This window comes from Brachypodium distachyon, chromosome 1 (genome assembly GCF_000005505.3).
Source record: "Brachypodium distachyon strain Bd21 chromosome 1, Brachypodium_distachyon_v3.0, whole genome shotgun sequence".
In the NCBI taxonomy this organism is placed as follows: Eukaryota; Viridiplantae; Streptophyta; class Magnoliopsida; order Poales; family Poaceae; genus Brachypodium; species Brachypodium distachyon.
The window spans coordinates 7,405,922-7,433,378 of record NC_016131.3 but is presented as its reverse complement, the minus strand read 5'-3'; the positions used below and the strand labels follow the sequence as shown (position 1 = coordinate 7,433,378).

The 27,457-nt window shown below is 46.3% G+C and overlaps 5 protein-coding genes and 1 non-coding gene across 6 annotated transcripts; 2 read left to right on the top strand and 4 right to left on the bottom strand.

The window, feature by feature from the left end:
* The first annotated feature begins 29 nt into the window (after positions 1-29).
* LOC100826606 (BTB/POZ domain-containing protein At1g63850) lies at positions 30-4,368 on the top strand. The gene is made up of 2 exons (XM_003560407.4): positions 30-1,172; positions 3,898-4,368. The coding sequence occupies exons 1-2, from the start codon at positions 30-32 to the stop codon at positions 4,174-4,176; spliced, it is 1,422 nt and encodes a 473-aa protein (XP_003560455.1). The 3' UTR covers positions 4,177-4,368.
* A 1,170-nt stretch (positions 4,369-5,538) lies between these two features.
* Positions 5,539-6,828, bottom strand: LOC100821050. Its single transcript, XM_010232370.3, has one exon. It carries the CDS (start codon positions 6,529-6,531, stop codon positions 5,947-5,949), a length of 585 nt encoding a protein of 194 aa, XP_010230672.1. The 5' UTR covers positions 6,532-6,828; the 3' UTR covers positions 5,539-5,946.
* A 3,466-nt stretch (positions 6,829-10,294) lies between these two features.
* On the bottom strand, positions 10,295-12,171 carry LOC100846858 (UDP-glycosyltransferase 73C4). The gene has a single exon (XM_003559435.4). The coding sequence runs from the start codon at positions 12,123-12,125 to the stop codon at positions 10,683-10,685; it is 1,443 nt and encodes a 480-aa protein (XP_003559483.1). The 5' UTR covers positions 12,126-12,171; the 3' UTR covers positions 10,295-10,682.
* Positions 12,172-13,851: 1,680 nt separating this feature from the next.
* On the top strand, positions 13,852-19,669 carry LOC100846868 (phosphatidylinositol transfer protein PDR17). The gene is made up of 6 exons (XM_003560396.4): positions 13,852-14,166; positions 17,075-17,166; positions 18,245-18,421; positions 18,537-18,635; positions 18,760-19,005; positions 19,145-19,669. The coding sequence occupies exons 2-6, from the start codon at positions 17,104-17,106 to the stop codon at positions 19,436-19,438; spliced, it is 879 nt and encodes a 292-aa protein (XP_003560444.1). The 5' UTR covers positions 13,852-14,166; positions 17,075-17,103; the 3' UTR covers positions 19,439-19,669.
* A 363-nt stretch (positions 19,670-20,032) lies between these two features.
* Positions 20,033-20,105, bottom strand: TRNAR-CCU. Its single transcript has one exon. It is a non-coding gene; the product is annotated as a tRNA-Arg (tRNA).
* Positions 20,106-20,331: 226 nt separating this feature from the next.
* Positions 20,332-25,287, bottom strand: LOC100844732 (probable LRR receptor-like serine/threonine-protein kinase At2g16250). Its single transcript, XM_003560391.4, has 4 exons — positions 23,107-25,287; positions 22,050-22,178; positions 21,442-21,464; positions 20,332-21,303 (listed from the first exon to the last, which is right to left on the bottom strand). Exons 1-4 carry the CDS (start codon positions 24,774-24,776, stop codon positions 20,729-20,731), a joined length of 2,397 nt encoding a protein of 798 aa, XP_003560439.2. The 5' UTR covers positions 24,777-25,287; the 3' UTR covers positions 20,332-20,728.
* Positions 25,288-27,457: the final 2,170 nt, after the last annotated feature.

Here is a 27,457-nt window from a genome sequence, read left to right as displayed (position 1 = left end):
AATCCCCAATCCCCTAACACCAAACGGCAATGTCCCTCCGCAAGCGGCAGCGCTCGGCGAGCAGCTCCCGCCTCGCCACCCTCTCCTCGCCGCCTTCGCCTCCCCGCCCCGCTTCCTCCTCCGCCTCGCCCCCTCCGCTCTCGTTCCCCAACGCCGACCTCCTCCTCCGCCTCCACCTCGACTCCTCCTGCGACGAAGGAGGCGGCGGCGGCGGCGACTACCACCCGCAGAACACCACCTTCCTAGACATCCACGTATCCTCGGCGTCCCTCCTCCGCTCCCGCTACTTCGCCGCCCTCCTCTCCGATCGTTGGTGCCCTACCCCATCATCCTCCCCCGCCGGCCGCCTCTCCCTCGCCGTGCCCATTACGTCCTCCTGCTCCCGGCCTTTCCACGCTCACGTCGAGGTCATCCGGCTCCTCCACACGCTGGACTTCGCCGGCACCATCCGCTCCCCTTCCGATGCCCTTGACATCCTCCCCGTCGCGCTGCAGCTCCTCTTCGACGCGTGCGTCGAGGCGTGCATCCGCTTCCTCGAGGCCGTGCCTTGGTCCGAGGAGGAGGAGGCCCGCGTCCTCGACCTCGCGCCGCTCCTCCCCGACGATGAGGCCGCCGACCTCCTCGCTAGGGTATCCCTGCCCCCCGCCGCTGCTGCGGGCGAGGCCACCAGGTCGCCCTCGGAGGCGATGTTGCACGGCTTGATCCATTCTGCCATTCACGGCCACCCTGTCCCTGCTGCCACCAAGGCGTTCGTCGCGATGCTCCTCAAGGACTACCCCTCCCGTGACTGCGTGCATAAGGTGCTCGATGAGGCATTCCTGTCGCGGCTTGAGACTGTCAAGGAGCTCATGGGGAAGTACGCCAGCCCCGACTTCAGGGTCGCTGTGGACAGCGACGAGCGCGAGGCAATACAGAAGTTAAACCTACACTCCGCGGTCTTGAATGTGAAGCATCTGCTTTGGCTCATTGAGAGGATGGTGGATATGAGGGTGGCCGATAATGCGGTCAAGTTGTGGAGCGAGCAGGCTCCGCTGGCTGCTGATTTGCAGAAGTTGCTCAATGATGCTGACATGTGGAGGAACATGGCGCCTGGTCTCCCGATGCTTGTGACCAGATGCACGCTCAGGCTCGCCAATTCAGTTGTGACTGGGGAGACACTGGTTCCTCGACAGGTTAGTCTGGAATTAGTATGTCTTGGAAATATGCTATGATGATATGTGTGACAACTCAGGAGCTGACTAGCTTCAAACTTTCAACATGACTTGGTCACAATATGATGTGTAGTCCATTTGCAACAGTAGATTTTCCTGGTTTTTCGACTTGATTTGCTGGAGTGGTCAGGGTAGATATTATCATAGCTAAATCTTAGCATGTTGTTTGATTCGAACTTAACTTTGCCGCAGTTTTTGCTATGGTTTATGAACGGAACGCTTTCATATGTACAGTTAGTGACTTAATAGTACTGACATTTTCCTCTATTACAACACAAAATATCAACAGATGTGCTGCAGTGTTTATTGTTGAGCCATGACTGCATTTTGGATACTGAATACTCTCACTGTCTCACACAAGGGCCATAGTTTCCAATTTCCATGGCCCCGATGAATTATCTGGGTTTGTTTGTGATTTACTATTGGGTCAGGCTACCTATAGGAAATTAGGATTTAGGAATTACCATATTATGTGTAAAGTTGCGGTGTCTCCTAGCACATGACAGAACAAAGACATCTTTTGAATGTATTAATGAGCTTGTGCTTTATTTGCATTAATTGCTTGCACCTTAGTTACTGGATTCGCTAGGACAGGCGTCAAACTCCAATCTGGTTCGAGCGAACCAGTTCGGGGTTCAAATTCGTCCAGTTCGATCCGAAATCGCAGCCTGATTCGTCGTACTCAAGTCGAACCAGAAAAACGGATTCAATTGCTGTAGGCCTGCCGGTGGTCACGGCTTCCAGTAGCTCGGCCCTTATGTTGATGGCCAACGGCAAATCAACAGCAGCGTGGCTGGCTAGCGACGAATGGAGGGTGGCTCACACGTGGTGGCAGGAGCAACGGCGGCCACAAGTCACCTCCGTGCAGTAGCTCGGCGCATCATCTCCGTCTTGGGAATGGTGGATGGTGCGGTGGCGGCGGGTGGCTTCTCAGGGGTCAGGGCTAGCAGACGCGTGAGAGAAGATCGATTTTTGTTGGGCTGGGCTGGTCTAGCTGGATATAGTTTGGATTTAAGTTCCAGTGCTCAAATACGATTGGTGGTGATTGAAGTACCTGTCTTTTATAGCAAACGGAAAACGTACCGGGAGTTTATACGCATCTAGGGAAAAATTAGAGGAATATTGTCGATAAGCATGTGATTTGTTGATATGGAAACATGAGTGGTGGTAGAGAGCTGTAGATGGCTGAGAGTTACAAGAAAGGTCGAGAGCCTTGTATTTAGATAGCAAGCTGAACTCAGATGGAAAGCTTTAACGAGAATGATTCAAGACTTGTGTATTTCATCCCCAAAGGTGACTGAAAAGTACTTATGTGCATTTCAGTTGGGTCCAATAAGATGGTCACTACTAAGAGGTGAAGTTGTGATTTTGGAAAGTAAATGGTTAGGAGTTAGGACTGGTGGTTTGTGTAGACATTTTATTTTCGGGATTTTCTGTTTAGCTTTACGGTATACTAGGTGAATACTATTCTGTAGTCGTGCAGATGTGTATTTTCAGTCACACCCAGTGGAGTTGCCTTAATAACATTTGGGCCATTTGGCAAATGTTGGTCAAATCTTTCGGAACTTCTTGTAAGCCTGCCAAATCCATCTAAAATTATCTATTTTCAGGAGCTAGCAGGACCATCCAAATAAGTGATATGGGCTTTTTTCTAGGTCATCCTAGCAGATCTTCTAAAATCTCAAGCATTATTGTTTTCATGCCATATAAACCGATATCCTAAATCCACACGCTTGGGGTTTTCTCTCCCGAAAACTTCCAACATGCTGAGATTTATGCATCCTTTCCCCCTATCCCTTTCTACATGTCAGCAATCTCATCATCCTTTAGAAGCCTATCAAGTGTAGTCCACGACCCTTGGTAACGTAACCTGTAATATATTCATGGTAAGCTATAATATTTAGTTTGCTGAAAATGTTACAATGTAGGTTTGTATTCACAAGCCAGATTCATTGAACTTCTTGTTGAATATGCAGTATTTGTAACTGGACATTGGAAAAGAATATAAATTTGTACTGAGGCTTCCTACTATAATGTCATTTACTGTTGTTTTTAGCTAGAATAAGTCAAAATGTTCGAATGAAGTCTCGGTTTGCTGTCTGAATAGGGTTCATGTTATATTTCATTCTAAAGATTCTGTCCTGGTAGTATCTTCTCCAGCAGCCTTCACCTTCTTAGTCTGCTCTATGCATGTTTATGTCCAAGTGTCCTACCAGAGACCGCAATTCTTTGGTTGTATTTCAACATACACACCACTGCACACACTAATATTTATTGATTTTTTTCCATCTTGCATTTCAATTTTTGCCATGCTCATTATGGCCAGCCACTACGCTTTTGAGTTCAGCCTACTTCCTCGGAAAGTGGGCAGGCTCCAAATTATTTCACCGAATGTTTTTCAATTGTTCAAGCGGATCTTTGAGTTCATATTTGCCTTCGTAGTTGCATGTGCAGTGAGGAGTTTAAAGTGATGATTTTCCACCTTTGTATTTGAATGTGGTATTTTTAGTGACTCAATCAATTGTCTTGATGTCTGTTAAAACGGAACTGGCATTTCTACAGGCTAGAGATCCTGTAGCTCTCTGTTACCAGATTTCCTATAAAAGCTCTTTGGTTTTATGTTACTGGTTTTTTTTAGTGGTATCCCACTGGCTTTGGACTCTTATGCGGCATCTCTATTTCTCAGGTGAGGATGAAGGTTGTCAAAAGTTGGCTTCCTGTCCTAAATGTATGCAGGGACATTGCTCAACCTATGCATAGTGGATACAAGTCATCAAACTGCCAAGAGCTTGAGGATACATTTCTTCAGATCATCTCCACTTTGCCTGTCCCAGATGCTCAGGAGCTGCTGCAACAATGCCTCGGGTTCTCCACTCGCAACGTTGATGACTGCCCACATTTGGTCTCTGCCTTCAAGACATGGTTCAGGCGTGCCGGCAGAGCTCCGCAAGGTGGGGAAAACTGAGAGATGCGACTGCTGTTAATGCTTATACAAACAGTATGTGCTTTGTGTATTCTCACCTGTTATTAACTGTAGGCCTCTCTGAATCCTCTGGATCTAGCGTAGAACTGCCTTCTGTATATCCTTTTCTATGCACTAAGCTATACATACTGACTGCTTGAGGTAGTAAATAGCATGTACATATTATTCCCGCTCTCTTGCCATGCTGAAGCCCTGCTTGCTTGGCTGCTTGGATTAAGTGTAATTTTTATGTGCTCCGGTGGCTCGAGCTAAATACCGGGGAGTACAAAAAACTTACACTCAACCCAAGCACGGTCTAAACTGAATTTGTGAACCGTTCTTTTTTCTGGAATGTTCGCTTGAGCAAAGTACCAGAGAGTACACAAAAACTAAACTAAATCCTGTTTTTTCCTTTAAAAAAATCTAAACTAAATCCAAGCAGGGCCCAACTGCATTGTTGGGGCGTTCTTTTTTCTTGAATGTGGGCAGTTCAGCAGTGAGCACCTGTTTGATCAAAGGATTCCAAACAAATCTTTGATTCCTAGGAAGTCACCTTTGATCAACGAAATGAGACCATGTTTATTGTTGGGTTGCTTTTCCCATAATAGTAGTGTATGAAAAGGGAGTTCTTGATGTGGCTAAAACGTATTTTTCAACTAGGTGATGAGCGTGGTATTTTCAGTTTGTTATATTTAGAAGTTTGTTAAGATTACAATCAACTACTCTGATAAAATTTAATGTCTATATTTTTACACGTACTCTTAGATGGTCGATAATAATATAAGCTCAGTAGCAACCATAAACAGACTTAATCTTGGAGAAGCTATGGAGTTTCCACATGTTTTATATCGTGTTTTCATTCCTTCCAGATATACTGTCTTGACATTCAGTTTCTGTGTTCGCAGTTTCTACTTTTTATACAAGTTTTTTTGCTGGTGAGATGAGTAGAAGTGTTATTGGTCTCTGGAATTATTCCAAGTGCGAAATCGTTTCGAGAGATGTCTTGATAGACCGGTCAGCTGAGTTATGCCGTTTTTTGTTGTTTCCTGGAAAATACTGGACAACGTGATTGACCGAAATTCAGAGTGGCCTTGTTCCTCCTGTCTCTAGAGCCCATGATTCTAAGGTTTTCGATGTTTGAGACACAGAATGCATCTAGAAGCAGCAATTCCTTGCGTAAGGGTTTGTGCAGCAGCCTCTTGTCGACTGACGCATTCCGAACATTTTAAAACTACTTCTGATCGTGAAATTGGTCGTGCAACAAGTCTGCAGAGTTTCTAACGAAACGTACTCAGTTCTGTAATAAATGCACAATATATACACTCGTACTCATTGCCACCCCTCCGAGGCTCTCACATTTGAGAGTTTCTATAAAAAAATTTACTGTGATGCAAGGATCTAGTGCGGTCATCTATACCAGAATTCAAAAGTACAATCATTTGTATCCTAAAAAAGACAAATGAAATGGCATAGAAACGAGAGGTAGTTCCGAATCTCCACGACAATCTTTGCACACACGCAAATGCAAATAGGCGTGCATTTGTACATCTCGACCGGAAACACAAGCGTCAAAAGCAAAAAGCAACGTTAATCGCAAAAAAAAGAGGAAGAGCAAAGGCAGTGTTAGATCGTCTCACTCCTCCCCCGTCGACAGGGCGAGAGACCACGAGGGAGGTCGGGCAACGCAGAAGGAAACAGATAAAAGAACGAAGACCAGAGCCGCAATGCAATGAGAAGCGGCGACAAGTCCACGACACGGCGGAACATCATTTCCTAGTAAAACCCCTGCACCGGCCACCGGCGGTCGGGGTCCGGCAGCCACGACGACCGCTTCTTCTTCGTCGTCGTCGTCTTCTTGTCGTTGCTCGCCTCCTGTCCGCACTCCTCGCCGCCGTCATCCTTCTCCTTCTCCCCGTCGGAGCTCCTGGAGTCGCCGTCCGACGAGCCGGACCTGTGCCTGGACCGCACGTACTCGATCAGCCTCCACGCCGCCGGCTTCTGCTGCTGCTGCTGCTGCTGCCGCGGCGACGCGCCCTTCCTGGCAGCCGGCGGGGGGAGCAGCGGGTTCTTCGGGTCCGGGTCGTCCGGAAGGCGCGCGGACTGGGACAGCCGCTCGTACTCCGGCAGCGGCACGATCTCGGCTTCCTCCTCCGACGGCGCGCGGCAGTCCCCGTTGCCGTTGCCGTTGCCGACGCTGTCCATGAGCAGCAGCTGGTGGTGGCTCTTGGACCCCGGCTTCAGCCGCCGCGCGCCGAACCTTGACCCCCTGCTGCCGCTGAAGCTGCTGCTGCTTCCGCTGGCGCCGCCGTAGTGGCTCCGCTGCTCCTCTTCATCTTCCGAGCGATCCAGGAGGTCCATAATTTAACGCGCCTCTCTCCGGCGCCACAAACCCATGCGCCTTCTCCCGTCCCGAATCCCGATCTCGGCTTTGGGGCTATAAATTTGGTGCAGAATGAGATGGGCTCTGGCCTCTGGGGAAAAGGGAGTGCGTGCCAACGGGCTTTACAGGCGGATACTCGGAATATCAATATGGGATGGTGGAGAAGTTTGACAAGACTTGCTCGATGGAGCCTGGCATAAAAATGGCGAATCAGGATAGAATTTGGGATTAATTAGCGCATTTGACTTTTGGAGGGTCGGGTCATGTCGTGGCCGTTGTCGAGGGAGAGAGAGGCGCTCCGTTGGTTGCGTCGCTTTCACGTGCCGTGCCACTCGAGAATGGGGTCCTCTACGCGGCGTACGGTTTTTATACGGCCTGACGCGGATTTTGACGGATCTCCGACCGGAGGGTCATGTGTCGACTGGTCTGAAGAGCACTCACAATGTGTGCCGCCATTGTAGCGGGAAACATGTCGAGAGGGAACAGAAGAACGGATTGCGCCTACTCGTACGCTCAAAATCCCTTCATCCCTTCGCATGTCTAAAGCTTGCATGAAAGACAACAAGTTGTGTTGATTTTACAATAAGTAGAAGACCATCCAACATCTCTTTATAGGCTGTCCAATGATGGTGTGGCAAGTTATCTTTCCGGATTCAACCTTGCACCGTCGTGTTTTATTTACGGTGTGTTTAAAAAATTGCTTTCAGGGTTAAATAGACCCATTAAATTATGGACCCAACTATGTGCTAGCCGTGCGGCAGCTTACCTAACTATCGTACACTTTTTCCGCCACTTCCTTCCCAATCAGTTCTGCAAGACGAGAGCCCATGGAATCCATTCTGAGAAAAGCCCCCTCGATGATACATGCTCACGTCAGCCAAGATTCCTTTCTAATCCGAAAAATCAAAATGTTTTAGCGCTCAAACGGCGCAACGGATTTGCAATCCGTTTTCACCGTTGAGTTTGTGACGACAAGGGGTTCAAAACTAGATCCCACTTGGGCATGTTTTGACAATATTTTTTCGAGCTCACAAGTTACCAACCACTTACACGTGAGTTACCAAGCATATGCACAAATAGTTACCGGCTTAAAAAACTAGATAATCACTCGAACACCTACATAACTTGGACAACTCAATAATTACAACGGTACAATGGTCGTGAACAGTAACATGGACAACCTGTTAACTACAACAGTGCCAGGTGAGTAACTACATCAATACCACATTAGTAATTATAACACGAAACCTAGTTAACTATATCATTGCTATTATGCAGGTGGTAACCACCACACAAAAATCTGGGTAACTCTGTTAGTGATATTGTGGTAATTGAAATCTAGATAGATGGATAGCTATATCGGTGACACGATGGTAACTTTACCCCGAACGATTGGATAACCAGGTGAGTGTCATGATGGTAACTATAACCTAAATGACTTGATAATTAGTGTCATGATGATAACTGAAACCTAAACGACTAGGTAACTACATCAGTGTCATGATGCTAGCTGTAACTTACATGACTTGATACCTACACGAGTGTCATGATGGTAACTGTAATCTAAATGACTGTATAACTAAATCAAGGTCATTACGATAACTATAATCTAAATAGTTGGATAACTACATGAGTGTCATGGTGGTAACTATAACCTAAATGAATGAATAATTCACTTGGTTATTGTTCTGAACCGCTTTCTTCATGTTCGGAAGTTATTGGCCCATAAATGATTGAGTTACCTAACAATTCACATTATTCATCGGCTTAAAACTATGACCCACTTGGGGAAGCTTCAGCGACTTCATTTGAGATAAGAAGTTACCAAATGATAATATATGAGTTACCAAACCAGAGTCACAAGTAAATACAATATGTTTGGGTGAAAATTCTTTGGACTCAGAAGTTACCAACGAGTAAATATACCGGTCACCAAGATTTTAATGTGTAGCTATTGGGTTCAAAACACTGGATCTCACTTGGTAACTACATCCATGCCATAGTGATAACTGTAATAAGTGAAATGGTGGTAACTTAAGCTAGACATGCTACAATGGTAACTACTCTCTTAATGGATCGATACTGCACCATTGCTTTAGTGGTAATACCTACTAAATAATAAGCTAACACAACAAATAAATTTGTCCAAGAAACTCCGCCAAGGAATCTAATATAGCAATCAAATTTAGCAACACAAAATAGCTCAATTAATTTGCAACCTAATCCATAAACATTCATAAGAGTAGATGTAGCATAGATCAATTTTCACTGAACGCCGTGCCTCGTTGAACACATCAATACCACATTAGTAGTTGTAACGTGAAAATTAGGTAGTTATATCAATACGATGATGCGGGTGGTAACTTTCACCCCAAAAACTTGTTAACTCTGTTAGTGTTATGATGGTAATTGAAACCTAGATAGTTGGATAGGTACATCAGTCACACATGATAACTATACCTAAATGACTGGATAACCACATGTGTGTCATGATGGTAACTGTAACCTAAAAGGCTAGATAATAACATGAGTGTCATGATGGTAACTATAACATGAATGAGTAGATAACTACATGTGTGTCAGGATGGTAACTGTATGTAAACTAAACGACTCGATAATTCACCACTAGATATTGGATTCAACACTATAAATCACTTGGATATAATTTAGAAAAGTTTCTCCAATTCCAGAAGTTATCGGCTCATAAAATAATTGAGTTAACTAACCTTTCACACTTATTTATCGGCTTGATAACTATGACCCACTTTGGGATGCTTTGATGGCTATTTTTTAGATAAGAAGTTATCAATCGATGATATGTAAGTTACCAGGCTTGATTATTCACAAATGGATACCATATGTATTTGCATGACTTCCTTTGAACCCATAAGTTTCCAACAAGTAAATATACAAGTTACCAACCTATTAGTGTGTAGTTATTGGGTTCAGAACACTATACCTCACTTGGTGATAAATGTAGCATAGACAGATGGACTGTGCTAGCGTGCAACCGTACGCATCCCACGAGCGAGACATGCATGAGCCACTGATTGCATGTGGGTCAATTGAAAACATATGCATGCGTGCATTTTTTTTGCCAAATTGAATCTTTAAAATGTTATAACTTTCAAATCATTTGCTCGATTTACGATCCGTTTTCACGATTAGTTTTGTCTCGACATGATCTTCAAAACTAGACCACATATTGCTATGTTTCGGTAAAAAAAAATCGCGTTAAAAGTTGCCCACCAGTAATATATGAAGTTGCCAACCTGTTACTAACAAATTACCACGAGATAAGTTCATACAAAATATGAGGATAACTTGTGAATTCAACTTACCAACCCAATAATATATGAAATTGTCACCCTAATAATGACAAGTTAACATGGTAACTTCATACAAAATATTTTGACAATTTTATGAACTGAAGTTGCCACACGGTGACGAACTTAGTTATCATTCAATAATAAATGAAGTCACCAGACGGTGATAAATGAAGTTACCATTTGTGTTAACTATGAGTTACCACATGACAACTTTTTTCAAAATAGGATGGTGACTTCAAACAAAATAGGGTGGTGACTTATAAATAAAGTTACCATCCAATAATTTAAGAAACTGCCACTTTGTTGGTAGCAAGTTAACAGAGTTACCACATGACAAGATATTTCAAAATAGGATGGTAACTTTTGCATTATTTCTTGGTAACTTAAGAGTTCAAAAAAGTTTGTTGAAACATACCAAAATGGGATCTAGATTCGAAGCACTGATATGAAGACAACGGTGAAAACAGATTGTGAAACAGACAGACGAGATGCGCTACAAAACATTCTAAACCTTGAAAATGAACAAATACAAATGCCCCCAAATACTTACTCATGCATGATGCACACATGCATAAACATCCACTGTAGTGTGCAAGCTAACACAAACATTAATCACGGCAACACATGCATGTGTGTGTAGAACTGCACGAGACCGTAAGCGCAGAGACGAACGCGCGTTATGATTTGGGTTTATGTATTTATCTGCATCTTTCTTTAACATGCTGTAGGTTCCAGGCACGGCATCATGTTCCCTGGCAACACTAACCATCACTTGACAGTCGGTCGGTCAGCCAAGTGGATCATCGTGGAAGACCGTGCAACGCCTTGAGCTCATCCACAAGCCGCGTCCAGTCACCGCACGACGACCCGCCTTCTTCCACGGCTGCGCGCGCCGCCACAGCGAGCTCCTTCACCCTCGCCTTCCTCCCCGCCGCCTCATCGGCACCGTCGCTGGCCATCAGCTTCCCCACCGCGCCGGCCACCGCCTCGGCCGGCACCACGGCGCCCCCGTCCGCCTGGCATGCCACCTCCCGCACCCTGACGCCGACGCGGAGCACGTCGACGAGGAGCGCCTCGTTAAGGAACTGGTCGGCGCGGAGCGGCCACGTGGCGAGCGGCACCCCGGCGCAGAGCGCGTCCAGCGCCGAGTTCCAGCCGCAGTGGCTCACGAATCCCCCTACCGCGCCGTGCGCCAGGATCTCCCCCTGCGGCGCCCATCGCCCGGCCACCACCATGCCGTTCCTGGACGCGCGCTCCTCTTGCAAATCCTCCGTGGGCATCGTCGGGATCACCCAGAGGAACGGCATCCCGGACGCGCGCAGCCCAGCAGCGAGCTCCTTGAGCTGGCTGGAGCTCAGCCCGCACGTGCTGCCGAAGCAGGCGTACACCACCGACCCGGCTTCCTGCCCGTCGAGCCACTGCAGTATCGGGTCTCTCTCTGCGGCTGATCCCGTGGTAACACCTCCGCCGGTGCGTCTGGGGCCGACGAGGAAAACCTTCGTGGGGGAGCCGTCGTTGTCCGCGGTTCGGTAGTACTCGGCGAAGTCGGCCTCGAGAGCGGAGAAGGTGTTGAAGACGACGGCGTGGCTCTGGGCCTCCGCGGCGCGGAAGATGGGGAGGTGGGCCAGAGCCTGCTCGTCGACGTGGGCTCTGCGGAGCTTCAGTTGGCCTTGGGCCGGGAAGCCGCCGGGGAGTAGGACGGCGGCCGGGCCGGGGCCGGGGCGGTGGAGGTGGGCCGAGGCGACCATGGCGGCCGCGGCGAAGGCGCCGATGGTGTGGAACGTCACGTGCGGGACGCCGCACTCGCGGGCCACGCCGGGGGACCAGTGTAGCACGGCGTCCGAGACCACGGCCACGGCCGCGCCGGCGTCTTGGGCGATGATGGCGCGGACGGCCTCCGCGAGCGCCGGCGCCAGCGCGGCCTGCGCGGCGGCGAAGAACGCCGGCGCGGACGCTGCCCCGTCGTCATCCTCGGGAAGCAGAGAGAAGTCCTCGACCGGGAAGCGCACCGGCGCCTCGCGGACGCGCACGGAGGCCGGCGCGAGGGCCGCGAAGTGGGGGGTGGTGAGGATGGTGACGCTGCCGGAGCCGCCGCCGGGGGAGACGGCGGCGGCGGCGGCGGCCTGGGCTGCCAGTGGAGCGAAGTGGCTGCGCGAGAGGAAGGGCACGAAGATGAGGTGCAGGGGCGCGTCATGCCTGGACGTGGACGCGCACGAGCGGGGCGTGGCGCCGGCGGCCGGCATCGCGTTTGCTTTGGCCGCTTCTCGTTTCACTTTTTTTCACTGTGGACTGGTCTGGGCGGGGCATGAGAGACTGTAGATGGGCTGGGTGGGCTTCTTGTTTAATTACTGGGCAGCACGGGAGATGCGTGTTGCATTAGGCCCTGGAATTCGTGGCCACGACATCTGTGGCGCCGGCAGAACGGGGGATGCGTGCGGGGTTCGGCACTTCGGCTCGGCCCAGGAGCCTCACAGGTTTTGCGTGTGATTTGCCTTCCTTCTCTTCTATCCAACATGCGATTCGTGTTCTTCTGATTTAGTTAAGCTTTAGTTAAGTAACCTCGTTATTCTCAAAAAGAAAAAGTTAAGTAACCTCGTTGCCTTGTTGGCTTGCCGTAGTATCATAGTAGCTGATGAAATGATCATTGGTCAATGTTTCTGCCATAACCATGAACAAAGTTTCTTTGGACTCGCTCGTGATTCCCTGGTTCTCCATTTTGTAGAACGATGCCGCAGAAGTTGTACGGTGGTCTTCGCCACTCCTGCAGGGTCATGGTGATAACTCTTGTGCTGATCGTTACGGAGTACCACCGTACCGTAGCAGGCTCTGGATTCTGGAAGTCTGGTACTGATATCAAGTTGTCAACATCATTTCTCTCTGTCATGTTCCGTTGAAAATGACGAAGAATAGGAAACATCACTATTAATTCGTACGCCGCAGAGAAATGGGAGACAAAATAACCGGAAAGTAAAGATTGGCAACACGATGATATAAACTAGTGTCACTCTTCTAACGGCAGCCTGTACCAGTTTCAGTAATTTAAAATTAACCACTCTTCTGGTGACAGTAAAAAATTGCGCTTTCAATCTATGAAGATCAGAAAATGACTATTTTCCTACAACCTTTGTAGACCTTAAGAGATCATTTGGTTCGGAGGTAAATGAAATATCGGTTTTGCTACCAAGAAGTTACATGCTTTTTAGTTGCAGATCGGTCGACGTGTTGGTCCGTTGGATTTTAATCCAACGACAACACTTGAGAGAGGAGGAAGCGGAGATGGCACCTAGATGTTAATCCAACAGGTTTGATGCATGGATTGATATTTAAGGCTTCTCTTTAAAAAATCAAACAGCTTTGATATAGCCACACCCATAAATATAGGAAATGTGAATGATATAAAATTGTGATAGGGTAGCAGTTGTCCGAAGAGGACTATGCAGATCCAACATCACGAGGAGCTCCCCATGCTTCACATTTTGTGGTTGTTGCTCAATGCAGCGAGCTTGTGTGTGTGTGTGTGTTTTTTTTTTTGCGGGTAATGCAGTGAGCTTGTTGAACGTAGACATCAGAATCGTCCTGTCACTTGAGCTCGCAGCATTAAATTAGGAGCAGTACTATATACTTGGTCGATTAAGAGTCTGTGACTAGCAGTGATCCACGCAAATTTTCCCCAAAAAAGAAAAGGAGAAGCAGAAATGCAGGTGTGAAAAACACTGTTGCCACGGTACCCCGTACCCTATACGATAAGCAGCAGCACACTGGTGCGCTGTCCACAATTGTTAATTTGTTTGATTTTTTAAGGGAAATTGTTAATTTGTTGAGTATACTCTAATTTGTTTACCCTTATCACCACCGGCCCAACCAAGAACTCCGACAAATCCTACCCGTCTGGCACCTAACCACTCCGCGAAGCGACTGACTCCGCCGGTTCGTCTTCGTCCATGTATATATATAAACGACGATCTAGAAGCCAGCCAACGCAAATTGACCCTCCAAAATCCAATGCCGTGCTCCTCGAAACGCCTCCCCATCGCAAGTGCGTGATTCCATTCCACTTCCACGGGTCCCTCTCTCTCTCTCCCTCCATCTGTTTGTTCTTGCGCCCCCGTGAGGCCAGGACGAGAAAAGTCCAGTCCACCTCTCAACATTTCTCTTCCTAATAACGAACCCTGGCCGGCCACTTCTTCTTCTTGCCTCCATTGCGTGGGTGACTCTCGGGTCCGAGTCTCGCCGGTCTGGTTCGTCTCCCGGAGCTTCGATCCTCCCGTGCTCGCGAATCTTCTGGTATGGAGGCTCTACTTTTCTTTCTGAATTCCTTTTTTTTCTTTCCATTTCTCGTTCTTGTCATCTGGCTGGGTTGGTTCTTGCCCAATATATTCATGCTCTGATGATGCAAATCTGTTCGCGTTATATTCCTCTGGCGATTGGTGAATTCTGGTCTCGCGTCTGTGGAACCTTGCACCCAAAATCCATCATCTTCTGTTCATGCTAACATTCTGTTCTTTTCCCCTTCCTATACTGTGACTCCATCAGTATGGACATGTTCATCTTTTCAGGGGAAAGATGCATGCGTAGCATCACCGTCAACCGCAGCTTTAAGAGTTTCCAAATATTTGTGAAAGGGCTATGAACTCGTCTTCTTATTTCTAAATTGCTGCGTTAGGATATATATCTATCTAGGATTCCTTCACATATGAGTTATCGAGATGGTAAAAGTAGCATGTTTTGATACCTTCATGTTTTCCATTAACAATTTCCTTAGAACTCAAAGTAGGAGTAAACAATTGACAAGTCAAAGTAGCCAGAAGGGGCTGCTGTTCACTGTTAAGTCCGCCCTCATAATTAATTAGTAAAAGGCCGCCCGAATAGTTAATCGATGGATGCCTGCCCTATAGACTGATGCATACACGGCTGGATGTGTTGTGTCGTACTACAAAGTTCGTAAGTGTAGCATCACTGCTCGGAGGAAATTGCATGCATGAACTTGGTAGTGATGTTTACTTCATCCATAAACTTGCTGATTTGAAAAACGTTCCCTTAAACTTGGCACGTGGGTTCATTTATAGTCCAAATTGATGAATTCGGACTAAATTAGGCTACTCTGTCATCTTACGTGGCTGGGGGGTCTTCTTTGCAAATTTACGGCCGTTGTTCTTCTTTCATTGAACCCCAGGTATTTTTTGGCCTATAACCCGCGGTCCAGGCATCGCTACAAAGAGGTGGCATGTTTGATTTATTAAAAAAAAACCTCACTCGTTGCGTGTTAGACCGTTGGGCCTTTGTCCTCCTCAGTTACACTGCCTCGCCCGAGGGAGACGAAGCGACGGAACAGAAGGGCCGGACTGCCGGAGGCGATTGTCAACAATCTCCGACGGCACAACCGGCAGCACCCACACAGATGGAATCGCGTAGATGACGACAACTTGAACGGCGGCTCCATCGACGTCCACACGAATGACGTCGATGGCTTCTGCAGCAACTACTGGAACAGCGACACGGCCGGCGCTTGCTTCAGGAGAGCAGTGGGAAGATTTGGGAATTTCTGAGGCTAGGGTTAGGGATTTAAGCTGCGGGTTATAACCCATATTTTTCCAAGGGGGCCAACGCAAGATTCCGGAAGCCGCAATTTTGCAAAAAGAACCCCCGAGCCACATCAGATGTCAGCGTGGCCTAATTTGGTCCGAAATTGTCATTTTGGACTAAAATGACCCAACTTGTCAAGTTTAAGGAGCCGTTTTTCAAATCCGCAAGTTTATGGTTGAAAGTGAACATGGCTGTCAAGTTTAAGGATCTCCAATGCAATTTCCTCTCACTGCTCGTAATAAAGGACACTGGCTCCTCTCTATGTACTGTTCTTGTCAGCTAAATGAAAATGTCAAGTGCTCCTGTTGACCACAATTCACCGTACGTTCCACTTACGATGGCAGCCTGTGAAACCTTATGCACGTTCCCATCTGCTGGGACAATATATACCTCCTATGTAAGATTAGAAAAAAAAAACGGATGTGCAAACCTGGTTCGGATCATGTAAAGCCTTACACAAATTTTCCTTTGCGTAGAGTTGCTCGACAGAAGATTGCAATTATTTCTAGAAGAGAATATATATATATATATATATATATATATATATATATATATATATATATATATATATATATATATATATATATATATATATATATATATATATATATATATGCAGGTGATGTACTTGTTCATGGAGTGCATTTCTTGTGTTGAATGGTTTTCGTACTAATTGATTAGCCACCCTGTGGTGTTGTATTGCCGTTTTGTCGGTGTTGTACTAGCCATCTGCCTCTTCTCCTTTAATCGATGATGCTCCCGCTGGGTTGCATTCTTGAAAAAAGAAGAAGATCGGAACGTTGCCTTTATTGGTTTGACAATTTGCTCGTCTACTGAATTAATAGTACATGATAGCCAACGAGGGAAAGAGGCCCCCTATCATCTTTACATAGACTTTGGACGGACCAACGCTCTTGTTTATTTGCTTTGTGTGGAAATGGAGTCCAAATATTTGTGGTCTATAATTCGTTCAGACTTCACAGTACGGTAAGACTGTTGAAGTACTAATTGATTATGACGTTACCTTTTCTTTTGAGAACATGCTAGAGAGCTGCATATATAGTTTGAAGTATGAACACTGCTGCACGAAAGAGCTGGCTGATGTTTTAATATACTATACAAAATTATTTAGTACGAGACAAAATAAAATAAAATTATGGTCTATTGATTCCATCTTTAATTGCCATTTTATTTGTCATGCGTGAACTGTTGGAATAGTGAAAATGACAGTTTATTGCAGAACTTGAGGTCTAATGCACCAACTGGTGGGATTCAAAACGAACTTTCCCAATCTTGATATTTTCATCCAGTTTGGGCAAACAAGATTTTTTTTCCACATATAAGTTTACGTTTATCTTAAAAGTCCCTAAAACGTAAAACCTTATCTAGAAGTTTGGGCAAACAAGAATTTGTTTTCCATATATGTATGCATTCATTTTAAATTTTTGCGCAATCTAGCATGTATATTTATTAATTAGCCATGATTTCATAATTTGCTGTTCTTCAATAGATATTTCATGCATCCTATATTTAAAATCTAACTGTACTTGAACATTGCAAATGGGTTTGGACAAGGAGCGAGGTCACCTAATATTTTTATCCATTTAAGGTTGAGCATCATTGAGAGTTGAAGAAATCATGTTTCAGAGAAAGCACGCCCCTCATTTTAATTCAGACGATGCTGAGAAGAGACAAGCAAAGGTACTTTCTGAAAAATTATCATGGTTTTATTACTCTGTCGAACTATTAGCATGCAAATACACATATTTTATAGTCACTAATTACATTGTTGATACATTCATTATTGTTTTCAAAGGAACTTAAATTAGTTCTGCACCACCAATACTCTTAACTTCTTAAGGTAGTATAGTTAAATTCAGTTAAAAAGATAGTTACTGCTATACTGATACCCAAAAATGAGAGAAAATGATTAAATACCGCCACCCTGCCTCTAGATTTCGTTATCACACTTTTCTTATTTTCACCCCCTGTCCCACATAAGGAAAAGAAAAATTAAACATTTCAGGGTGGCAGCTTCTGTTTGTCTCATGCTTCCGTCTTCTGTGCATTCGTAAGCATATGAAAATGGACAAAACTGTAAACTCGAATATAACAAAGTAGTAGCCTGAATGGTTGTGGCATAGTAAATCAATAACAAAGGATGATATGTCGGTTTATCTCCTAGTGTATATTTGATATATTTGTTGTGAGCCAAGCGGTTTATTCTCAGTTCCTATTATACATGACTGAACTTAGCTGTAATTCCACCCTCATCAGTCAATTTCTGTTTTTAGGGTGATCATGACTCTCCATTTTGTGCATAGGCAACTCTGTGATTACATAGTGCAGTTTATACAAGTTTTGTCCACAAAGGAATACGAGTTTTGTGCTGTATTTCTAAGTCACCACTAAGAACGATCCGATTTAAACATGAGATTTGTGCAACTATAAAATACGAGAAGATCTCAATCAGATATCTATCAATATCGACTGAGAAGTAATAATCACAAAAGCTTTCATGTACCTGCGCTTTGATACACCAGTCACCTTTATGTTTCAAAAACACAGTATTGCCCTTTCGTTTGATATCTCCAGTATGTTGCAACCAAAACACCAGTCACAAAGAGTATTTAGTGGAAGATCGTAAGAAATATCAATACATGCTAGTTCTTGTCACGGAGAACCGCAGTTGGTCCTTTATGTATAAACCATACAAGGTTGACAGATATTTATTTTCCTAGTTTGGTTGTTCTCTCGTGTAACAATGTCCTGTGAGCAGATCAACGAACTGAGAACTGCACTTGGGCCTTTGTCTGCCCGTGCAGAGAAGTACTGCAATGAAGCATGCTTGGCAAGATATCTAGAAGCCCGCAACTGGAATGTTGACAAGTCTAGAAAAATGTTGGAAGAAAGTCTCAAGTGGAGGGCATCTCACAGGCCTGAGGATATTCGCTGGGTAACTGTTTCCTTTTCTTTTTCTTGCTTGAATGCTTGATACTCTGGTGATGATTTTTAAACTTGGTCAAGTGGCTAAACCTTCTATAGTATAATTATTTTCTTCTCTATTTCAGCCTGATGTTTCTGTTGAAGCAGAAACAGGTAAAATGTACAAGGCAACTTTCCCCGATAGAGAGGGTAGAACTATCGTCATAATGAAACCTGCAAAGCAGGTGAGAAACTAAGAACTGAACTTTTAAAAATGTCATTTGCACCTCTTCTTTCATTCTTTGGAACTCTGAGTCTCTGGTTCCTCGTCCTAGAACCTACCCGTAAAATTTTGTAAAACAATTTCAGAATACATCGTCTCATGAAGGGCAGTTGAGGCATCTTATATATGTCTTGGAGAATGCAATCCTCAGCCTCCCTGAAGGTCAAGACAAAATGGTGTGGGTGGTAGACTTCACAGGATGGACACTGGCCAATGCAACCCCCATAAAGACTGCCAGGGAAAGTGCGAATATCCTGCAAAATCATTACCCGGAGAGACTTTCAGTTGCATTTCTGTTCAATCCCCCCAAAGTATTCGAGGCTTTTTTCAAGGTGTAAGCTCTGAACATCATCCCTTCATAATCCGTTGCATGCCTGATTCTATTCAACAAGATTTGAACAATATTTATTGTTGATACGAAAAGGTTCATTATTGCTAATTTTCCAACATAAATGTTCCAAATGGTTTCAGGTTGTGAAAGTATTCCTTGACCCGAGATCAATCCAGAAACTGAACTTTGTGTACAAGGAGAACGAGGAGAGCATGAAGACAATGTACAAGCACATTGATTCAGAAGTCCTTCCGATAGAATTTGGAGGGAAGAACAACGTGGTGTACAACCATGAAGATTACTCCAAGTTAATGACAAAAGATGATATCAAAACAGCAAGCTTCTGGGCAGCAGATGTTAATCATGAAAGGAATGGGCACTTGGTTCCTGAGGTTACACCACAATCGTCACTAGTTGTTGCCAAAGCAAGTTGAGGAGCATCAGCTAGCCATTCTCGTTACAGTTCTCACTTCTCAGAGACGAATAGATAGATAAGTTGAGGAAAAATGGTATATGTTTGGATAAATAAATGTAACTAAGGAACCTCCCTTGTGTTTTTGTGCTTTTAAAACACCAGGTATCCCCTCCGTTCCAAATAAGTGATTTTCGTAACAATTTTCTCACATGGACAATAATTTCGCAAATAAAATACTTCCTCTGATCCATAATAAGTGTCGCTTTGTCTGCTATCTGAATGAAAACTCCTAATTAGAGAAAGAAAGATAGGGGAGACATACGGTGCATTGTTTTCTTCTGCAAGTTGCAACCATGTTAATAATCTTCTCTTTACTACATTTGTCGTTGCAACGCACGCGCGTGACGACGAAGCTGAGAGATTAACAAAGATGAAAAGACAAAAACCGAACCGGAGCAAAGCGAAGACGGAGAGAAGAAAACGGAGAAATAAGGAAAAGATAGATGCCTCGTTTTCTTTGCAGTCGTGGTCACTCTTCTGCACTTGAATTCCGATAAACCGTCACATGCTAACAAAGGTTTAAAAAAGGATTAAAAAAAGGAAAATTTGTATTTGCGCTAGGAAGGGATCGAACCTTCGACTTTTTGTTTAGGAAACAAATGCTCTATCCGCTGAGCTACAAGCGCTATACATTATAGTATTCCAGATCTTCTATTGGGCTGGGCCGGAATGCCACAAACTGACATTTACATTTTTGGCCTTTTATGTAAGGTAGCCATCGCAATTTGGCCTTTTCTCAAGGCTCCAAACTTGACCAGACTGGCGTTTTCTCTCCAACAAATGAGAGCGCCCGTAATAAGCCGAACCGACGACCCGTCAAACTTGCACAGATGCAAAAGTTACCGAAGGCAATGAAATGGAACGAACATTTTTGCTATGATCACCAATGAAACAATCAATTACAGCTGGAAGGAGAAAAAAGAATCAGCTCGACGTTCTTTCTTTAATCATGAGCAGGTAAAAGGAAAAGAAAGATGGCGGAGAGAAACCAGGGCGACTCCACGCCCAACATCCAAAGTTAAACAGTGCACCGGGCAAGGTACACCAACCTCCACACGATCACCTCACACTCCACCCCCAAAAAATGGTGCCTTGGCGACAGTATGCTGCTTGTGAAGTCATCGGCAATACGTGAATTCGTGCTCCGGCTTTTCAGCTGAAAGAATATAATCACACCGCTGGCAGCAGAGCTTCAACAGAGCCACCTCTGTTAACCCAAAGGATCGCGAAAAGAAAGAAAGAAATATCCTTAATCCTCAGTGTCACGAGAACCAGATGGCTCGGGGAAGATTTCCTTAGATTGCCTTCTGCGGGAGGAAGAATGATCACCATTGCTCCCTCCAGACGATTTGATTGTTTCTGAGCGTTTAAACATGTTGTCATCCCTTGAAGGACCGATTTCAGACGAGCTATGCCGCCAACTTCCAAAGAATGCAGCATTCCATGAGCCCCTCGAAGATGTTGCTCTCAACCTGGCCGAGCTAGAGCCATTGTCTTCTCTGACTACTTTCAAGGGATTCTCTAGTGCTTTTAGGATATATTTCATTGGCGGGCGTTTCGAAGACCTAGGATTCAAGCAGGACTTGGCAACAATCGCCATTGCCCAGACTTCCTCCAAATGATCCTCATCAATGATAAGGGATGGATCAATGATCTTGCTCATGAGCTCCTTCTCATAAATGTTGATGTACCTCAGGGTGTTATCAAGCAATTCACTTGTTGTAGCATCACTGGATGCACTGATACCAAGTCTCCCTGTCACCAGCTCCAGCAAAACTTTTCCAAAGCAGTAGACATCATATGAACATGTTGCAGAAGGAGGACCTGTTTACATTAGAGCCAACGGTAAATTCACTTGGATCCAAGAAAAAAGATTTTCGATTATGTTAAGACAATTATCAAGAAACAATAGGACATAATCAAGGCTGAAAAATCAACGAAGTTGTATGTGGCTGCACTCACCAGAAGAACTTTGATCCGCTGTCCTGCAATCCCACAAAACAACACAACATTAAAAGACCATCCGGGGTTTAATTTAATGAAACAAAATGAAATTATTTACAAGATGACGAATTTCAGGAAAGAATATGAAACAAGAGAGTTTCCTCAATTTATTGATTGCACTTTTATTTCACATAGCCTGATTTTATTATACCCACAATGAGTGACAAGAGTGTAACAAGCATTTTGATAAACAAAGAAAATATACCGTCTAGTAATTAACAGCAATAATTTGGACACTGTAATGCTCAAGTTGAACACATCCTTTCAGAAGGCACTTGGTTCAAAATCATTTGACCTACTTCATAAATAAATAGCTGTGACCAAGTGAAGGACAGGTGCAGTAATGCGTGACACGGAAATCAGTTAGTAAATGGGATAGGCATGCTCAAGTAAACAATGTTGATGCAATATTGCATGCTATAGAGAGAGCCCGAATCTTGAGTGACGCATGGAAGACTGAGCAAGGATTTTTATTTTATTTTAAGCATAAATTTGTGCTCGGATTAGTTGGGCTGGATAAACACAGTACATGAGACAAACATGCAGATATAGAAACAGAAACTTACGATGAGAATCTCAACAGCTTTGTGATGACATTTTGGTGACTTTCTCCTTCTTGAGGACACACCTCACTCAAACTCCCAAGACGCACTTCAAATTTATCATCAAGGAGGATACTGCTGGCTTGCACATCCCTATAGCAAAGAATTCATGGTGTTAGCTCAATGCCAGTATTTGTCTTGTCATCTACTTCGTGTGCCATGTTCATCGACAACATAATTTTCTTAGCGAAATGAGAAGCTGAGAACAGCACAGAATTGCCTATCCTTTGGTATGATACTGGCAAATTGATTTTTTCAACAGTGTAATACTACAGGCAACTTTTGAGTAACAATTGATGGTTCAGTGTATGATCTCACAAACCAGAAAAACACTGAAGAAAAAACTAACAAACTGTTAACTAGCTGAGGTGGTGATGGATCGTATGGAGATCAATAGTTGGTCACGTAAATCACACCAGAACTCAATTATTGGATCATCTGATAATACATAATCATGTATGATTATTGTTTATGATCAGAAAAGTGCAAGGCAATGACCTACAAGTGGCCTGAATCTAAAAACGTGAACATATGGAAACTGAAATGTGCTAAATAATGATGAATTGATGACGTGAGGAGTCAGCAAAAACTATCTCCAACAAGGTAGATAATTAACAATCAAACAAATAACATCATTGATTGCAATGATTTTTTTTTGCATTTGAGTAAGGTACGGAACATGCAGTACCAAAATCTGATTCAACTATATGCAGTCCATTAAGTACGTGGCCACAGGCCAGTGTATTCCTAGCTGTCACCAATTCTGTTGGGACATATGGTGGTGGCCGTTGCTAAGCCACCCCAGTACCAACAGAAAGAAAAATGAATTGTCATTAACACCTACAATGAAATGCAGAATGTTGGGCCAGCACTCAATCCCACTCTATGATCATCACAATGAAGAAAGAGCTAAGAGCCTACCTAAGATAAAAGGTTGTGTTTGCACGAGACATCTGCAAATTAGCCATTTTGCATCATACTAATTACAAATTTAATACCTAAAAACAACAAAGGTTTATACCTGTGAACCATGGGTGGAGTACACTCGTGGTGAAGGTAGCACAGTGCCTCAGCCACCCCTGTTGCAATTTTCAACCGCTTTATCCAGTCTAAAGATTGCATTCCCTCCTCTTGCTCCCCTGACTTTCTGTGCAACGAACTCGACAAGTCGCCATTCCGGACAAACCTATACACAAGAACCTTCTCGTCCTCTTTATCAAGGCAATGACCCATGAACGGCACCAGCCTTTCATGTAATCCCTTGGCAAATAAATCTAACTCCGTCATATATGCATCTTTCCTTGCCACACGGGAACCAATCCTCTTCACAACCACAGTGGTTCCGTCTTCAAGCACACCATGGTACAGATCGCCTGAGTGACCGTGCTTGATAATCCTCTCTTCCAAAAATCCTGAGGTGGCATTGGCGAGCTGGTCGTAAGCAAATGAATCACCAACCTTTGCCAAGTTTGCGGACGAAGTAGAAGGCTGCGCATCGCCAGCAGCTGCTGCCCTGGCAGTCCCTGGCACCCCAGACGGTGCACTTGGTGCCCCACTTTCCCTTTGATCATTCCTTCTCCTCCCAGAACACACGACACAAAACACAACGGCTGCAACAACGGCTAAAAGCAGGACCCCGCCAACGATAGCCCCAATCAGTATGTACTTCAATTTTTTGCGCTTCTTCTTCCCCGTTGCTGCTGGCGGCACAGGCTGTGGTGTCGGTGCAGCAATCGGCCCATCAAATGGCAACCCGCGCCCAGCATAGAACTCTTGGCAATCAGACTGGCTACGCTGCCTGCCAACATCAAGGAAGCAATTCAAGGCAGATGACACATTTCGACCAGCAACACTGGATACACCTAGCTTTCCTTCAAAGTAATTCGCAGAGATATTGGCTATCAACACCCTGCTGAAGAGTTGACGGAAGGATTCTGGCACGGCGCCATAGAAGAGGTTCTCAGAGAGATCCACCACCTGCAAGCTGGCTGGTGGCGAAAGCCCAGCACCCGGCAATGCGCCGGTGAGGTTGGTTTTAGACACATCGAGGACGCTCAGCTCCGGGAGCGACCACACCGCGTCAGGCAGCGCGCCCGAGAACGCATTGCCGGAGAGGTTGACGGTCCTTAGCCTTGGGAGCCCCGCCAGCGCGGCTGCCGGTAGCTGCCCCGACAGTAGATTCCCGGCGAGGTTGAGGGTGGTGAGGTTGGTGAGGCCAGAGATGGCCGAGGCGGCGATCTCCCCCGTGACGGCGCAGGCGGAGATGTCGAGGACCTGGAAGGTGGGCGGCAGCCCCGCGCCGAGCCACGCCGGGATGGAGCCAGGGAGCCCGAACCCCGCGGCGCTGAAGGCCTCGAGCCGCGAGAGGTTGCGCAGCCCGCCGACGTCGAAGCGCGGGGCCAGGCGGCCCAGCCGCGTGCGCCTGAGGCCGGCGAGGCTGAGTGACACGACGCGGCCGGCGCGGCAGCCCACCCCCGCCCACGCGGAGCACGGGTCGGCCTTCCGCGGCCAGTCCCGCGCCCGCAGACCGAGCGAGCCCCGCAGCGCGTAGAGCGCGGCGAGATCCGCCAGCGACGTCAGGTTGCCACCCTGCTGCCCCACCACTGCCCCGGGCGCCGCCGCCGCCAGAAGCAGGGCGAGCAGCAGCGCCGCCCAGAGCCCGCGGGCGCCACCACGCGGCATGCGCATCATCAACTCCTCCTCCCGCCGCCGCCACTCGCCATCCCGCGACCGCGCCCACCAGGCCACTAGTACTGCTATGCACTGCTACCCGTGCGGCGTCGTCCGCGTTGAAACTATAGGCAGAGGGTAGAATTGGGGGGGGAGAAGCCAAGGAAGGAAGCCGATGGAATTGGGAGGGAAATTAAAAGCAATAAAGGAGGGGGCGCAGAGCTACACAGGTACAGGAGCCACCACCCTTCGGGGCTCCGCCATCAATGCCCCAAATTACACCCCCCCAACTGCCTCCCAGCCAGTATTACTCCCCTCCACCCCGCCGATCCGAACCCAAACTTCAAGCCCTCTCCTCCACCTCACGACGGCGCCGGCCGTCCGGCGGTTACACCGACGAGTACGGAAGCGACGGCGGCCGGAGCCGTGGAAGACGGGAAAAGACGAAGCAGAGGAAACAGAGGGAGAGACCTCGGAGACGAATATCGTGGGGAGGGGTTTTGGTTGTTTAAAAGGAAGCTGTTTAAATGCTTTCGAAAATTTCCCGTGCGTAAATGGAAGGTGTTCCCGGCCTGGCTATGTTGCCACGTCTGGGACTTTTGGCTGAGCCGCGAGGAGAAGGAAAGGAAAGTCATGATGGGCTCGGCCGGATTGCTGCTTGGCTTGCCCATGCCCGCAGGAGCCAGGGGGGCACAGGGGTTTGGACTCCAGTCCGATCTGCCGAGCCCGGCGTCAGTGGTGTGGTGCGCTCGCGCTGGTACGTGGTGTGTTGGTCGGGTGGGTGCGGGGCGTTTACTACGAGTGCCGGGTTCCGGTTCCAGCCAGGGCGTTTGTTTGGTGAGGCTTCTGTTGCGAGTTTTTGACGGGACGGGGTGGGTCAACGAACGAGCCCAATGCGTTATGCGTTATCATCGACCGGTCTCTGGTGAGTGGTTTGGGTCAAGCTGCCGGCGGGTTTACGGGTGGGCGGCGGGCTGGCGGATGAGAGGACACTGATGTTTCATTCTTGTGTCTTTTGTTTCTCATGCGTGACATTTCAGGCTCGGGGAGCCCATGGACACGACGAGTATGAGTGCTTTGGGAAGTTTGTATACTGATACTTATTTGGTTGGTGGCGGCGTAATGTGAAAGGATGCAGGAGTGGCATCCTGCTTGCGTCTAGGTGTCCCTCCTATAGTTAGGACATGCATGGCCTTTACATCTTGGATCCTTTTTCTTTCTTTTTGAAGACCATTAACGGGGCTGGCTGATCATCAAAGCATTAGCTGGACTGTATTAAACGTATTGATAGTATGACATTACGTTTTCCTGCGCGTTTGTTCCTCTCACACTCTGACACTCACACGTCAGGATTTTACAGAAACAGAGAGAGCATTAACTGGCTTTGATCGCTCGAAGCAGATGTTTACGTGGTTCGTTTTCGCATTTTTTTTCTGATATGGATGCAGTTAGCTACGGATTAGGAAGATTATGGGCCGGCGCAAGGAATCTAATAAGCAGATCTGCGTACGTGGATCGAGCCCCGCGATGCATGGGTGGGAGCGCAGATACGGGCACGGTGGCAACATGGGATCCACCACCTCTCGCGCCCTGGGAGCCGGGGCGGCGGCGTCACCCGGGCGCGTCTCGGGCAGGCTCCTCCGAGGAAACAAATCCCCTGATCCGCACGCTAAACGCGGCAGAAACGGAGCCAAAACCACTCTTCTGAAGGCGGCTTCTTCTTCTTCGCACGCAGCTTTTGTTTCTGGGGCGCCGTCGGGTTGTGTACTTGTGTTTGCTGAATGCGTCGTGTCATTCGCAGGGAAAAAAAAAATCTGCGCATGGAATCGATCAACGAATGTGTGCTGTCATCCTATCTTCTGATCCTTTTGGCATTTTATCAAAAAAGCATCCTTTTGCTGTCGTGGCTATGCGGAAAGGACACCTATGAAGTTTTCGTGGATATGCTATGACTCTGAAATCAGGCCGGTTATATTAACCGGAAAACCGTTTGCTAATGCAAGCAATGCAACTAACTAGGTCCAGCTAAATACACTTTGTTATATTATTATGAAAAAAAATCATGTACATTTCTCTTCTTAGATGAATGAGAACAAATAAGCTGAATCCAAAAAAAGATGACTGCACTGCACCCACTACATCGTTCTTTTCTTTTCTGAAACAGAGTAAAGCCACAGCCCTTTCTTCTGCCCTTTGAAAATCCCATACTTAACTACTACGACTACTGTACTCATCAACAACTACATTTGATTCTCGCAAATGCGCCACTGGGATCGCCATGGACCCATGGCACGACACTAGCTCGTCGTGTTAGTTAAAAGCTTTCCCTGTATGTTCATGTGCAGATGTGCTCAAGGTGGATGCGACAATATTCTGCCCCCAAAACAGCCTATACTCGAATGATTGGAATCGGGCCGGGGCTCTGTATATATACTCTGATATACTACTCCGCACCCCAGTGGTAAAGTGGGCTCCGTTTTTTATTATTAGACCTGAATTTTAGGTGCTGCATCGAGTACTCAAGTGAGCAGCTGCGCATCGGAGTAGTATACTCTCTACCTGTACTCTACCAACTACGAGTCAACTGCTACAGTGCATGTACCCAACGTACTGACTCTGAGATGCATGATCATGTACTCCATGATTAAGTGTGTAGTTAACCTAATTAAGTAGCAGCGGTATAGGTAAAAGTACAAAATGGG